The 16540-nt window shown below is 44.4% G+C and overlaps 1 protein-coding gene across 1 annotated transcript in view; it reads right to left on the bottom strand.

Annotated features, from left to right (window-relative positions):
- Positions 1 to 15221, bottom strand: part of PHEX (phosphate regulating endopeptidase X-linked) — a 218749-nt gene extending 203528 nt beyond the window's left edge. The window contains exons 1-3 of the mRNA XM_045875938.3: positions 12597 to 15221; positions 10698 to 10940; positions 4428 to 4496 (exon numbers count right to left, since the gene is read on the bottom strand). Coding sequence (XP_045731894.1) covers positions 4428 to 4496; positions 10698 to 10815 — 187 coding nt within the window. The 5' untranslated portion in view covers positions 10816 to 10940; positions 12597 to 15221. The remainder of the gene's footprint in view (positions 1 to 4427; positions 4497 to 10697; positions 10941 to 12596) is intronic.
- Positions 15222 to 16540: the final 1319 nt, after the last annotated feature.

Here is a 16540-nt window from a genome sequence, read left to right as displayed (position 1 = left end):
ACCTCCCCCTGCCCCCAACCTAAAATATGTCCTCTCCATCTCCTCAGTATTCTTGCAGGTACCAACAAAATCTGCAAGATCAGCTCTGACCTCAGCCTTGACAGAGTGGGGAAATACATCACTCACAGAGAATGTGGAAGTCAGCCCGCTAAGTGGGAAAACTCTAGTTTCAACCTCCTAATTCATCATTCATCATTCACAGCTGGGCACAGGGCTGCACTTTCTGCAGAACTGAGACTTCAAATTGCAAGGGACCGTAGTTGTCAAGACACCACAACTCCTTTCCCCCTGTTCAGTTCCATAGAGAAAACTCAAAGAGACTTGTTTTAATAAAGAAATACGATGATCAAAGAAACCTGTGAAAGGCCCAACTATGTGTCCTCTCCAGTTACTGCATAGAAGGTCAGTGGTTACGTGGTCTCCTATTAGTGTTTATTTAGAGCTAGAGGCACCACACCCCATGTACCAGCCTGAGCTTTTAAGTGTAATCAGGGCTCAAGGGAGAGGGTGGTGTTAATAGTAAAATCATTAATATTGAGCATTTCCTCTGTGCCAGGAACTATGCTAAGCCCTTTTCAGAAAGTACAGCATCATCTAGAGCCAGACCACCTGGATTTAAATGCCAGCAACACCATGCAAAAGCTATGTAACCTTGGGCAGGTTAGTAAACCTCTCAGTTTCCTCATCTGTAACAAGGGATAATAATCGCAACCCACGGGAGCTTCATGAGAATTAAATGAGTAAATACACATGAAGTGTTTAGAAGAGTGTCAGGCACACTGACAAATAAATACGGTTGCCAGATAAAATACAGAATGCCGAATAAAACTTGAATTTCATATCAATGGCAGCTTTTATATTATGTACCAAATATTGCAGGGGACATATACAAAAAAAAATAGCAGCCTTATTGTCTATCTGTAATTCAAATTTAACCGAGCATCCTGAACATGTATGTATGTAGCTAAAGCTGGCAACCTTACAAATTTTTGGTATTATTTTTGCTATTCCACAAATAGTTATCTGAAACTCTTGAGTTATTTTTCAGAGCTCATAAATTTTCAGATTTTAGAAAACTAATACAGTGCATAGACCACAGCAATGTCTGGAGTGGCACTCCTGAAGTAAGCACATTAATAATTCCATAGGAAATATATGCATATTTTCCTAGGTGGGATAAACAAAGTCCACAACAGTCTCATGAAAGATCTAGTTTTGCCATCACAACAACTGAAATCGGGTCCAGTCTTGCCAACTGACATGTTACGATGTTCTCTGGGTCTGGGGTTAAGAATCACACACTGTGGACCTGGAATACTACTACAACCAGCACCATTATTTTCTTCTATTCTCACACCTAGAATGCTAAGTAAGAACAGTATTCCCATTTTACAGATGGTAAACAAGAGACTTAGGATGGTTATTCAATTAACCCACGATCATGTGGCTTTTAAGTAGCCAGATCATGCTTCAAACCCAAGTCAGCCTGTCAGCCCTTATCCCTATTTAGCATACCCTTTCCTTGCAATTTTTTCCACCTCTTATTTTGAAAGAGGGATTAGGAGAAGAGGAAATGGACAAGAGGAGGAAAAGAGAGCTATGGAGAGGAGGCATCTCACAAAGGGGTGGCACCTGCTCAGAAATGGTCCAGACAGGATCAAACACTTCCACCTCCTGAGCTTCCGTCCTGCATGACCAGGCATGCGCACACCCCCTCGCCCCCCCCCCCCCCCCGGCGCCTTTGCGCTGCTTTTCATTTAAGACCTTCCCAGGGACACATTTATGCGGTGAGTACCTAACAGCTGTTCTGCAGGTCCCTAAGCACAGTGAGGCTCATGTTACACTGAAGAGGATGGATCCTTGGTGAGCCTTTTGTCACAGAAACGGAAAAATCGGTATTTTGTTTTTCAATATTAAAAAGCCATTCACCAACGTGAAAATTAAAAACAACAGCAAGGCAAAACAGACTAGCTGGCAGGAGACGACATTATCAAATGACATTCTGTAAGTCTTACTCTTGCATTATTATGATTTGTAATAAAGAGAAAACCCGTACAGTAAGTGGCTCTCCATACAAAAAGTTGCCTAAACGCAAATTGAAAATGTTTTAGTTCAAAAAAATCTTTTTCACACATCTGCAAGGACCCAACCACAGCAAAATCACAAGGTGACGTGAAGTCTAAACCGTGACCTGCTGACAGTTCCACCTGGTGTCCCACTCCACTTCAAGTCATCACTTTCCATTGAGAAACCCTAGGTCAGCCGCTGAAGCTGGAAACAGGAAAGGGTATGGGAATTCCCAAATTGTTCTCAACCTTCCCGGGAGGAGATGGAGAAGCTGAAACAGCTGTCTAGTCACCAGACACTAGTAGGTCCATTGTTATGAAAAAGGCAAGACAGCACCAAGGCCAAAGAGTAACCTGGCATGGCCTTATTGCACCAAAGCCCTGATGGAGAGCAAACAGACATGAACTTGAAGCCCAGCCCAGTAGCTAACTCAGGCTGTGACCCTGGGCAAATTATTTAGCTTCCAGAAGCCTCCATATCCTCATCTGTAGTTGGGCCTGGTGATAGCACTGACATCATGGGGTTCTTATGAAGATTTTATGAGAGCATATGTAAGTCACTTAACAATGCCTGGTTAAAAAACACATACTGATCACTTAAAAATGGGACAAAAGGGCGCCTGGGTGGCTCAGCCGTTAAGCATCTGCCTTCAGCTCAGGTCATGATCCCAGCGTCCTGGGATCGAGCCCCACATCGGGCTCCCTGCTCGGCGGGAAGCCTGCTTCTCTCTCTCCCACACTCCCCCTGCTTGTGTTCCCTCTCTCGCTGTGTCTCTGTCGAATAAAGTCTTTAAAAAATAATTCCAACAACAACAAAAATGGGACAAAAAATAACAATTGTCTAACCCCTTATCTTTGTATAAGGCCTCTGAATTTAAAAGCTCTTTCGCCTGAGTCTTTTCCATCTCAACAAATGCCACTGCCAAAAATCTAAGCATCACCTTGATTCTCTGCTTTTTCTCACAACTCACTTCAAATCCTTCGGCAAACGCCTGGCTCCAAAACCCTCTACACTCTGCCTTTCCATTTCCATCTCTGGAATTCAAAAAAGCATCGCGTCTCATCTGGCTTACTGAAATAACCTCCCGCCTGACGACCTTCTTCCATCTTGCTCCCGATGGTTTCTTCTCCACCCCAAAACGACTCTCCTGAGTCTAGGTCTCCACAGAGAGATCTTTTTAAATGTTAATAAGATCATGTCTCTGTCTTTATTGAAACCTTCTGGAGGCTTTTGAGCACACTTAGGAAAAACCCACACTCGCTGACACCTGCGTTCCCCACTAACCCTCATCACCTGCACTCTGCCCCTTATGCAGTAAGTTCTCCCGCTCTGGGACCTTTGCCCCAGTTCTCCCCCATACCTGGAAAGGCCTTTCCTCAATCTTCACACAACACGTCCCTTCTCATCATTCAGGGTCATTTCAACATCATTTCCTCAGACTTTCCAATCTAGCCATCCTGTCACTTGCTATCACATTATTCTACTTGAATATTTTAATCTTCTGCATAACATTACCATCAGCCGATATTTTTCTTCCACATTGATCACCTTGTGTTTGTCTTCCCCTACCAGGTGATTCAACTTTACTAACTTGGTGCCTGACTTGGAATAAGTATTTGGCAAATTAATTCATTAATCTCTTAAGACCAAGAGCAAAGTGAAACGGCTATGTGCTTAACTAATCCTTATGACTCGCCCCTTGGAAAATATACTAGTGTTCGTGCCCACTTAAAGAAGAGGGGGAGGGTGCTGGAATCTGGGTCCTGCAAATCTAGGCCCTAACCCTATTCCCTCTTCCCTGTAGAGGGAATATAAGGGTTCTGCCAACACTGAGGCAAGTTTAAACACTCATATTCCCTGTGGAGCACCCACTGATACATGATCCAGTCACCTCAAGTTTGACTTGTAAGGACCCAAAGTGATTTCAGGTGACAGTGGAAGCACAGATTGATGGAGGATCCCTGCTCAGAGGCAGACAGGTCAGATCCACTGACCAAATGATACAGAGAGACTGCTTAGGGTAAACAGGGACCTGTATCCAGCTGAGGCCATAGGAAGGCTGATGGTCTCTCTGTTCGGGTCTTAAGAAAAGCCATTAGGCCTTCCAAGCCCCTTCCGGATTTCCTTATAATGACTTGGAATACCCCACAGCTGTTTTTTTGCAAGGAAGAAAAAAACAGGAAACCAATGCTCCACAATTTCACACTGAGACTTGAAGGTAACCTGAAAGTTTCATCAAAATTGCATTTCATCCTTGGTAAACCTCAAGCAAACAGAATACTAAAAATACCACCTGTTTTCTCTTCCTCTCCCCAAGGTACCATTATGATAACTAGACACAGGATGGAAAACGGACTTACCAGCTTCGATGCATTCTGGCTTCAAGCAGTACTCCTGTTTAGCTTGGAGACTTAAGAAACCTTGACTCACTGAAAAAACAGACCAAAATAAAGAAATGACTGGCATGTAGCAGACCACCGTCAGATAACCCACAGTCAGGCACATAGGCTAGACATGTGGTATCAGTTCATCCTTCTCAGCATTGACACGGAGTTCAAAAACCCAGCTGGCTCAGTATCACCCAACCAGACTCTGGTCACAAGCTAAGTAACCTTGGTGAGACTCACTGCTCTGAAATTGGGTTCTCTAGAATATGAGTGGATACAATCAGACCAGTGCTTCTCAGAGTGGGGTGCCCAGGCCTCGGGAGCAGCATCCCCTGGCAGCTCTTTAGAAAGATAAATTACTGAGGGGTGCCTGGGTGGCTCAGTCATTAAGCGTCTGCCTTCGGCTCGGGTCATGATCCCGGGGTCCTGGGATCGAGCCCCGCATCGGACTCCTTGCTCAGCAGGGAGCCTGCTTCTCCCTCTCCCACTCCCCCTGCTTGTGTTCCCTCTTTCGCTGTCTCTCTCTCTGTCAAATAAATGGATAAAATCTTAAAAGAAAAAAAAAGAAAGATAAATTACTGAGCCCTACCGCTGACCTGAATCAGAAAGTCTGGGCGGGGGGCGCCTGGGTGGCTCCGTTGGTTGAGCGTCTGCCTTCGGCTCAGGTCATGATCTCGGGGTCCTGGGATCGAGCCCCACATCAGGCTCCCTGCTCGGGGGGAGGCCTGCTTCTTCCTCTCCCTCTGCCCTTCCCCTGCTCATGCTCTCTCACTCTGACTTGCTCTCTCTCAAATAAATAAAATCTTTGAGAAAAAAAAAAAGAAAGTCTGGCCGGGGGGCGGGCAGCCATCTGCATTTTTGCAAGCCCTCCAGGTGATTCTGATGCACACGGGGTTTGAGAGCCACGGGGCTAGATGATCTCTAAAGTCTCTTCCATCTCCAATTATCTATGATTGAAGTCTCATAATTTCACTCTTTCTGTTTACAACTATGTTCCTGTTTTAGAGATGGGGATAAAATGAAACTTACAACTAACTATGTCATTTGGAGTAAATCCAGACTGGAAGGAGAAAAAGAGCATGTGTGGCATTTAAAGTTCTGAATCTTATCTAGACCGTCCGTAGATGGGGGGGGGGGGTTTACACAGTCATCTAGCAAGAGAGTCATGATACACCCTGTACCCCACACACCCTCCTCCCACCAAGCTCAGCCTAGCTACCAGACAGATGTGGCTTGTGGACCAAGCTTCCAACTACTTCCACCAGAACAAAACAAAACAAAAACCCTGCAAGATGGAATTAGCTTTTCACCAAGGGCTTAATTTTCCCCATCTGTCTGGCAATATTATCTAAATAGATTTCTGCAGAAGTACAGAAGGGTGCCCTCTTTGTAAACTCCGGGCAGCACCTGGGCATTAGCAGATGTGAGTTTAGATTTCAAAAATATTTTTGGTAGCCAAGGAAGTTAACAGAAATTCATTATTGCTGTACTCTGTGAGCAGAAATCAGGAATCATTTGGAGATGTGGCCGTGGGGAGATGGATGGTGGGGGGTGAGGGGGAGCCAAGGCCTTTTGTGGCATCCTCAGCTGAGAAGCAGGGTAAGAAAGCACGGCGGTACCTATATTTCCGCTAGAGATGGAAGACCTGTATATCTCTTGCCAGTATTGCAATTTGTATTTTTTATTAACCCACATTCTAAGAGGAGCCTGCTTTTTCTTTGTTCCTTTCTTTGCTGCCATCCTCCAAACAGCCTTTTTACTTGTGTTACATTACAGATATAAGAAAATTGCCAATGGCACACCTCAGGTCTGTTTTTAAGAAAAGTATCTTAGGGGTGCCTGGGTTTCTCAGTCGGTTGGGTGTCCGACTCTTGATTTTGGCTCGGGTTGTGATCTTGGGGTCATGGGATCAAGCCCTGCATCAGGCTCCACGCTCAGTGGGGAGTCTGCTTCTCTATCTCCCTCCCACCCCCCACTGCCGCTTGCTCTCTCTCTCTCTCTAAAGTGAATAAATAAATCTTTATTTTAAGATTTTATTTATTTATTTGAGAGGCAGAGAGAGCGAGAGAGTGGCAGAGAGGAAGAGGGAGAAGCAGACTCCCCACTGAGCAGGGAGCCCGATGCGGGGCTCCATCCCAGGACCCTGGGATCATGACCTGAGCCGAAGGCAGTCACTTAACCGACTGAGCCACCCAGGCACCCCTGAATAAAAAAATCTTTTAAAAAAGGAAAAAAAGAAAAAGAAAAACCTTAGCATAAAGGTGTTTTGATTTCTTTAAAGAGCAAAGAAAAGTTAGATAAAAATATAAACGTGCAGCGTAAACATTAGTACTGAATATTTCATTATGCCTGTGTGATGGAACCATGGGGGACATATTCCCTTCAGTCTACCTCTGTGTTTACCAAATGTTCTTTAATGAACCTGTATTATTTTTTATAATGGAAAAATAAACTTTATTATAAGTAACACTGTTATGATTCTGGACAGTACCATCTTGATACTAGCCTTATTTTTTTAAAAAGCTAATGAAATGGTTAGTTTAAGGAGTTATTGCTTTCATGGAAAAGAATTCTTGACCCAGCCCTCTAAGGAAGCAGAACTAGATATCTTTATCTGAATGAGTAAAAAGGAGGTTTAAATTAAATTGGGATGCAGACAGACCTAACCCCTTGAGGAAGAGCATTATATCCATGGGGGGTGGGGTTAAGATCCTGCAAATAAAGAAGAATCAACAGGCCCAAATAATGTGAAGGTGTGGGTGAATGAAATTGGGACAACAAGGGGAATATTTTTTATATAAAAATGGAAAATGTTACTTTTTACTGGTTAGGTGCTTTAAAAAAACTTAAGGAGCAGTTTGGTTTCTCATTTTAGATTTTTCTTTTTTTTTTCTAAAGAATTTATTTATTTATTTGACAGAGAGAGATAGCGAGAGCAGGAACACAAGCAGGGGGAGTGGCAGAGGGAGAAGCAGGCTCCCCGCGGAGCAGGGAGCCTGATGCAGGGCTCCATCCCAGGACCCTGGGATCATAACCTGAGCCGAAGGCAGACGCTTAACGACTGAGCCACCCAGGCGCCCCATTTTAGATTTTTCTATAACCAGTAGAAATGCCCTCAGAATGCAGTAGAGTCATCCGCAGATGGACAGCGTGAGAATGACCATAAAGTAGGGGTCAGCAAACTATGACCCATGGGCCAAGTCCAGTCTTCTGCCCGTTTCTGTACGGCCCGTGAGCTAAAAATGATTTTTACATTTTTAAATGGTTGGAAAAAAACCACAAGAAGAATCATGTTTCATAAAAATGATCTGAAATTCAAATTTCAGTATTCAGAAATCAAATCGTATCAAAAGACAGTCATGCCTATTTGTGTACAGAGCTGCCATCTTGCAGCAGCAGAGAGTGGATGGCCCAGAAAGCTGAAAATATTTACAATCTTGTCCTTTACAGAAAAAGTTTGCCAACTATGACATTTGAGAAATAGACTGTGGCGAGGAAGAATGGGGGGAAGGAGGAAGAGAGGAAAGGACACTTTAAAATAAACTACTTATAGGCATATGGTTATACCTGTCATCTAAAATTCTGGTTTTCTAGCTTCTCTGAGACCACCCCAAGGCCGGTGGCAGTCACTCTTACCTTAGGAGAACTAAGGTTTGGGAAAGAGATTAGCCCAGAGCCGGAAATACAAAGAGGTAAGGAGGGATGCTAGAAATTGCAGGCATGTGCCTAAATTTGGACAGACAGGAAAATATCAACCAGGAAGCGCCTTGACCAGAAGAGGACTTAACCAGAACATTGTCACAAAGAGCATTGCCTTGCAGGTCCCTGGAGATTTTCAGACAAGGACTTCACTAAGTGCACGGTGAAGGTGGGTGGCAGAACCTGGGGGACAAGGCAGTGAAGAAGGGTCAGGGGGAAGGAAGTCTGAAATGGTGCAGAGATGTTGGACAAAAACCTACTAAAGAATGTGCATTTATCTGAAAGCAAATATCCCCGATTATATACACCCACGTGGACGCTGTCAGCTAGAGCAAGGCTTCTCAGACTTTAATTTGCAAATGAATCAGCTGGGGATCTTATGGAAAGGCAGATTCTGAATCAGTAGTTCTGAGTTCAGAAGCTCAGGCTCCAGAGTGGTGCGCACGCTGCCAGTCTGCCGAGCACAGCGGCTAGTGGAGGTGTAGAGAGGCCACACTTTTGTTCTCTAACATCATTAGAGCTCCTCTTAGAAATCTGCAGTAAGAGCCAGGTAATTGGGCACACTGCAAATTATTTTTGTCTGCTTTAGGCGGCCCTCCTTACCATAGCATTGCCCAGCTTCAAGAATTTTACCGTGCTCTAAAAACTTTAGAGCTGATTCCAGAGAATCATCTCCTCTCGAGGAACAAAGATTTGCTGCCATTGAGAATATTCCAACTAGGGGCGCCTGCGTGGCTCAGTCGGTTAAGCGTCTGCCTCCGGCTCAGGTCATGATCCCAGGGTCCTGGGATCGAGCCTCCTATCGGGCTCCCTGCTCGGCGGAGAGTCTGCCTCTCCCTCTTCCCCTGCTTGTGCTCTCTCTGTCTCTGTCCCTCTCTCAAATGAACGAATAAAATCTTAAAAAAAAAAAAAAGAGAGAGAGAGAATATTCCAACCAATATGTAACAGCCTCAGAATATAGTCGTTCTTAAACGGTGGAATTTCAAATGCTTCGAGCAGCAGTAACATCATTAAAAAGAGTGCATATTTTCACATAAACAATCATCATTTGGATTTTGAAGTTTGGGAGTGTTCACAACACACAAATAGTCTAACTTTGTACTCACTTCCCACAGAGTATGTAGTTCCCATATGGGCAAGCCATATCATTTTTCTCTCCGTTGAATTTCAGGATGGGACACATGTCTAAACCCCGAGTGCCGAGGAATCTCAGGAAAGTTTTTGAGCACCACAAATTCAGCTGCAGCAGTAGGAGGTTTAGCTGCAGCAGAAAGCAATAAACCTATCTAATTTCCTAAATCTACAGTCACAGAGAACATGGAAAGATGGTTTGCTGGTTTTAGCAGGATTTTCAACCACACAACCCTAACTCTTTTAAAGTCGAATCACTGGTTTTCCCTTGCCAAAATAAACATGGCCTCCTGCAACCTGTGCGAGCCAAAGAAGGTTTCCAGGCTTGCTGCATTTCAGACTGCACCTCAAATCTCCTAAGGATAGGGGCTTGTTCCGGGCGCCTGGGTGGCTCAGTTGGTTAAGCGACTGCCTTCGGCTCAGGTCATGATCCTGGAGTCCCGGGATCGAGTCCCGCATCGGGCTCCCTGCTCGGCAGGGAGTCTGCTTCTCCCTCTGACCCTCCCCACTCTCATGGTCTATCTCATTCTCTCTCTCAAATAAATAAATAAAAAATCTTTAAAAAAAAAAAAAAAGGATAGGGGCTTGTTCCTATATAGCTTTCAAGCTAATGAAATAGTATGGGCTGTATGAGGAAAATACAAAGGGTAATAATCAAGGGTCCAAAATGCCTGCAATTTTAGAACATCCATCTCCCCTTTCCAAGATATCTCATTCCTATTCATAGGAATATGCTTTTCATCATATATACTCTCTGGGTACATCATTCTCACCAAGAGTCATTAAAATAATTTAATCACAATACCTTTCAAATGTTGGAAAGAAAACCTGTTTTCCTTCATATTAATTTTTAAATCTAGAAAGGCAGAGTTAAAATTTCATCCCACCAAGAGTCACTGGATTAGAAAGGCATTGAGGAATATCATTAAGGTGCCTGTTTAAAGACTGCTTTGTATTTTTTTAAGTTAAATTTCATGATTCATTCAGGCAAACATTAGCAAAACTCAAATGGAAAAAAAACTCTAGTGTGGTTTTAATCACAATGTAAAGTCTTTCCTCACAAAATAAATGAAAGTATCTATGAATTCATAAACCCTCATTTTGCTAAATGTAAGATACAATGCATAAAAAAATTTTTGCCCAGTGCAACCGAATCCTCCAGCTGCTGGAAGCTACTTTATGCCCACTTGGCAGTCTGGACTATACATTTGGTGCTTGCCTGTATTTATTTATTCAGCTTCCTAAAGAAAAGGCTTCTTTCCCTTTTGCATATTTAATAGAAGCTAAGGATACACCACCTACTCACACATGCAAACAGCCCTCCACCTGCATCCTGACAAGGTTTGCCAGAAGAAAGCTCAAGGAAACTTAACTGCACTCGCCCTGTTCCCTGGCCTCCAGCACCCCACTTACCTAGAAAGAGGATCATGCCCAGCACCAGGGTGCTACCAATGAACACAGCCAGGGCGATTCGAGTGCCTCTACTGGCCGTCTTTCCAGTCTCCATGCTGCTCCCCATTTCTGCCTCCATCAGGAAGGACGTAGAGGCCACGCGAAGAGAAGGTCACTTTTTGTGGTTTGGTGGCTGGTCTCAAGAGTCTGTTAGGCGTTGACATCCAAGGTTCTCTTGCTCTTCCACTAATAGCCTAAAAAATCCTGTCAGGAAATCTTCCCTCACTACCCTTTCTCAAATATTTCTTCACAAATGAAATAAAAGAAACCCAAAATATTGGTTGCCTTGGCTTTCCCCCTGACCAGACAAAACAAACAGTGGTTGCTTTATCTTGGTGCTCTCCCCCCGCCCCCCAGCAAAGTCCCTCTCAACCGATGATTTGGCAGGCTTTTCTCTCAGGCGTTCTGAGTGTACATGTTTTACTATGTGACTGAACAGATGTTTTAGCTATTTAAATGTATAGTCACTTTGGGAGGAAAAAACAATTGTCTTTATCAAAACTGGATTCTCATCAAACTCCCCCAAACTGTGATAAGTTAGGTGGCAGGGATTCTCCAGACCCGCTTTAAGGTCTCAATGAATCACGTAATTCTTTTGCACTAATCATTCTGCTCGCCTGAACTGTCTCCATCAAAGCTATTGTTTCTGTGTGCAAGTCCCTTTTTAAAGCCCTCTAAGAGTTCCTGGGATGTCCTGGAGCATTTTATTTTAGGAACTTTGTGTATGACGGCATGTGCCAAAAATCAGAGTCATAGTCCAGTGCAGTGCAAAGTAGCAATTAAGACAACCTACAGAGGCTGATGGTTTGGACTGGAACGTTTTTTAAGGAGAAAGAAAAAAGCATTTCCTCTCTGTGGTGCTAAGAACTGGATAAAAGATGGGTAAGCATTCAAATTAAGCTTATTAGCAACCACAGAAGAAACGGTACAAGTTTTTTCCCTGCATCTTTTGATGGAAAGTGCCCCCCGTGTATTTGGCCCTCCAGGCCCACCAAGGCAGCCTTTGCTTAGTACAGTTTTGTGTTTACATAAAACGCCCATTTCAGCGGATTCTCCAGGATAAAATCAAAGGCAATTGGTTTCCCTGGAAAGACTGAGTTAATGACTGGGTCTTTGATTTGTTTAATTATGCTAACAATTTAAATTATGAAAATCTGCTTTCCTCATGGGGAAAGGCAACTGAGAGTCCAATGCTATGGGTTTTATTAGCCAATGATACAAATGTCATTGATTCACAACACAGTTACTCCTTACCTGTTTTTGTTTTGCTGAAGCTCATAGGACAGTGGGAATGGGGGTGGAGAATTCATCTGAAAACCAGTAGAGCACAGTTCTCATGCAAAACTTGTGCCCGTGGCCTTGTGGGTCACACCAGAGCTCAGCAGACGCTGTTGAGCCCAGCATAACACGGCCACGTGTTCATGGTCCTGTCTGGCTGGTCTGGGTCAGGTCTTAATATACTTAGCGTGGGATTCTTCCAAGGTTTACACTTATTCCAAAACACATCCTACATCACTTTCTGCTCATTTCATGTTGCCCCAAAGGCAGCAGAGCATAAGCCTTTGTCCAAATTATGACATCATAGTATGCTGTAGATATTATGTGCTCATTACCTCTTGATGTCATTTTGTTGTTATTCCATAACACATCTTAGCAGGCCTTTGGCTCCTAGGAAGAGATTCTCCCAAGAGTTTTTAGACTTGAATCCACAGTACTTCTTAGACTGTGAGCTCTATGAAGTCAGGAATCACGTCCATCAAGTTCAATGCTATAGCCCCAGCATCTACAGTTCATGGCCCATAACAGTGAAGGGAGAAATAAGAGCAATGAAAATCAGGCAAGTCAGCTCCAGGTACTCACTCTTAAAAAGCAGCTTCAGGGGTGGCTCAGTCGTTAAGCGTCTGCCTTCGGCTCAGGTCATGGTCCCAGGGTCCTGGAATCAAGCCCCGCATCGGGCTCCCTGCTCCACGGGAAGCCTGCTTCTCCCTCTCCCGCTCCCCCTGCTTGTGTTCCCTCTCTCGCTGTGTCTCTCTCTGTCAAATAAATAAATAAAATCTTAAGAAAAAAGGCAGCTTCAGGACACTCAGATGCTAGTATCTGGGGGTCTTTCAGCCTCCTAATTCCTTCACTAAATGCTCAAACAATAATAATATATCACAGAAGGATAGCACGTTCATTTCCCATTTTAACCTCATGGTAAATGTACGTGCTTGATAGCAAAGGCCTTTTTATCTCTGGTTTGCACATGAGAACACTGAGGCCCAAGGCCCAGCCTCAAGCAGCACAGCAAACTCAGGAAAGGGAAAGTCGGTGCGGGGATCGCTGCCGTGCACTGCGCGTCTGCAGCTTGTCCGAGCTCCCCGGGCACAAGGGAGAGGACACCCACACAAGCGTGACGCCACTTCTTCCCGCTTTCCTTTTTCCTCCGCATCTCCCCACACCTTCCGGAGCCAAACTGACAGGCAATGGTGATCTTTCCGGAACACTCAACTGCGAAGTGAAAAGCCAGTAAACCAAAAAAGACTTCCATTAGTCTTAATAGGAAAACTCCAATGCATTCCAACCCAAACGAAGATATGCAAATGCGGAGGGAACAATGTATTAATTGAACAATGAAAACAAGTCTATAGGGCGCCTGGGTGGCTCAGTTGGTTGAGCGACTGCCTTCGGCTCAGGTCATGATCCTGGAGTCCCAGGATCGAGTCCCGCATCGGGCTCCCTGCTCAGCGAGGAGCCTGCTTCTCCCTCTAACCCTCCCCCATCTCATGTACTCTTTCTCTCTCTCATTCTCGCTCTCTCAAATAAATAAATAAAATCTTTAAAAAAAAAAAGGTCTATAAAAGTAACAACTTTCTAGGTATTGAAAATAAATACAGTTTGTTCATGTAATGCAAGTAATGAAGTTTTATTTTACTCACCAAAGGAGTAAAGAAGACTTGAGAGCAGGTGGGGATTGGGAGGAGAAAGGGTGCCGGTGAATCATTCATTAGAAGGTTCATTCTTCATTCTGTGCCATTTTCTGCATTAAGTTTTCAACCTTTGGGGAGATGTTGATTATCTTGCACTCAAACTGCATTTAAAAATAAATTTGTAGCACAGAAGGGTCGCCTGGCTGACTCGGTCGGTGAAGCGTATGATTCTTGATCTCGGGGTTGTGGGTTCAAGCCCCACAATGGGTGCAGAGATTACTTAAAAATAAAATCTTAAAAAAAGAGAGAAGAAAAAAAAAAGGTTGTAGCACAGAAAAAAAAAATTAGAGCAAAATAAAGAAGTTCCAAGTATAGAAAAATAATGAGTGCTTACAAGAGACAAAAGCAAGGGTCTGTAAACTCGGGCACATGGGCCAAATCTGGGCCACCACCTATTTTTGTAAATAAATGTTATTGGAAGAAAGTCACCCCCATTCGTTTACATATTGTCTATGATTGCTTTCACGCTACAAGGTCAGAGCTGAGTAGGCCCACGACGCAGATATGGCCCCTGGAGCTTATTTACTCTCTGGCCCTTCACAGAAACCGTGGACTGAAGGGTAGTAGAAGCAGCTGCCTCTCATCCTCACCTACACGGCACGCTAACACAAAGCAGAATGTTCACCTGAACTTGACCGGCTTCTCAAAATCATTCTATTGGATGTTCTCTGAATGTCTGCTGTTGTGTCAATGTGTCTTCGTTTGAAACTGTAATATTAAAACTATGGTATATTATTTAGTGTGTTTTGGGGTGAGGTGTCATTCTGGGATAAAAAAAGGGGGATGTCAAAAATGTTACAATTTCTCAAGAGCCATGAAAATTAGTTGACTGCAAAGTCACTACACAGGTAAGTCCGCTTAATCATCTGATCGCCGGCCCCCCCCCCCCCGGATTGTTTCCATTCAGAACCTCCAGGACTGTCTTGAGCTTTAACTGGAATCGGTCAATGGAATCCACAGAAATTTCCTGAGCATTTCTCAGGTGTCTGGTCCCGTGCAAGGCCCTGTGAGGGCAGATGAAGAAGCCATGCCTGGGGTTCCAGACCAGTAAACCGGGCCAGTCATCAAAATAGGCAAAGCTCTTGGCAACTTAGTTACAGAGCACTGAAGGCCAACAAGTGTCCAGAGAAATAGAAATCCCTGAATGACAGATCTGCTGGGAAAACTTCCAGGGGGACCTGCTAGAACAGACAGCTTGAGGGGAAAAAAAGGAAGGCTTCCAGATAGGCCAAACCCCAGCAGACCTGGGACTCAAGCCTGGGCACTGACATCTCTCCCTGTAGGACTCCCAGGTAAGATTATTTATCCAGAGATAATGGAATCCTGTGACCTTGGCCCAACCTCAGTGGCCGGGATGACAGGCGAAACGGAGTCTTTGTGCTGCATGAGTGCATCTGGTCATTGCTCGGAGGTGCGGGACCTTCGGTTTCAGGCAGTAAAATCCCACGTGAGCTACAATTTCAGTGAGAAAGAAGGAAATGATTCAAAACCTGAAAAATGTATTCATCCTTTGAAAGGAGGAGGGAGGGAGGGAGGGAGGGAGGGAAGGAGGTGGGGAGGGAGGAAAGGGAAAGAAGAGCTAAATGGCGGGCTGCTGCCGGGCTCTGTTAAGTTGTTGGCAGGCCTTTCAGACTAGGGAGGGTTCAAGTCCCAGGCCTCCCACTAATGAGACTCATTACTTACATTTTATCTGATCTTTTTCAACATCTTTCTTAGCTGGGTGTTCTGTCTCCTTTTACAGATGAGGAAACTGAAGTTTGGAGCTATTAAGTGATTTGCCCAAGGTCACGCAGCAGGTCTTAAGGCCTGAGAGGTTTCAGATTCCAACCTCTTTTCTCTCTGCCCTTACTTGATAAATTTGCTTATCTACCTCAGGTAATTAGTGAAGGTAGGTAGGCGTGTCAAAATGACACTTGAGACCCAGAGAAAGCGATAAACTATGCCTCCTCTAATTCTCTTGTTGACAAGACTAATTATCAGGTTTCATTTTCTTCACAGGAATAGCCACCATCATTAAATATGGGGAAAAACTTTTTTGGGTTGGGCAACAAGAATGCCTCCTGATTTACTGCTGCTCGTAATTGAACGTGAGGAAAGATACCTACGTTTCAAAGGCCTTCCAGGGGCGCCTGGGTGGCTCAGTCGGTTGAGCGACTGCCTTCGGCTCAGGTCATGATCCTGGAGTCCCGGGATCGAGTCCCGCATCGGGCTCCCTGCTCGGCGGGGAGTCTGCTTCTCACTCTGACCCTCCCCCCCCCATGTGCTCTCTCTCATTCTCTCTCTCTCAAATAAATAAATAAAATCTTAAAAAAAAAAAAAAAAGGCCTTCCAACCATGTACTGTGCTGTTCACTTCTGAGCCTAAAGGGGGTTTTTATTTCTTGACTTTCTCACATCCTTGGCCATATAGCTACTGTTTCTTCAGTGTGCACTCACTTTGTGTGTATTATCATCAGTCCTGTGGTGGAGGAATCTTCTGTTTTACAGATGGAACTCAAATCTGTCGAGGTCTTGTTTTGAAATGTACCCCAGATTTATTTTAAACAGGGAGAGGAGGATGACAGACACAGAGAAGGGCTTTGAAAGAAGAGTTTATTACTCACAGTTTTCAAGAGGAAGGGGCATGCCATGTCACACAGGGCCACATGGGGAGGCACTGGGGTTGGTCAGGCAGCAAAACGAGCAAGGGGGACAAAAAAGGAGAGCAAGGGGAAAATACACACAAAAGCCTTTTATTACGGTTTTCAAGAAATGGGCAGGCAGGCTAAGCAGCGGAGACAGGCTTAGGAAGGGAGAGTTTGAATAATTTCAGCAGGTGCTGGTCTTTAGGAGTGGT

The sequence above is a fragment of the Mirounga angustirostris genome, unplaced genomic scaffold (assembly GCF_029215605.1).
Source record: "Mirounga angustirostris isolate CCGP_5_RB_7025 unplaced genomic scaffold, mMirAng1.0.hap1 SCAF_11, whole genome shotgun sequence".
Classification (NCBI taxonomy): domain Eukaryota; kingdom Metazoa; phylum Chordata; class Mammalia; order Carnivora; family Phocidae; genus Mirounga; species Mirounga angustirostris.
The sequence above is the reverse complement of the archived record's forward strand: the minus strand, read 5'-3'. Positions and strand labels throughout refer to the sequence as shown.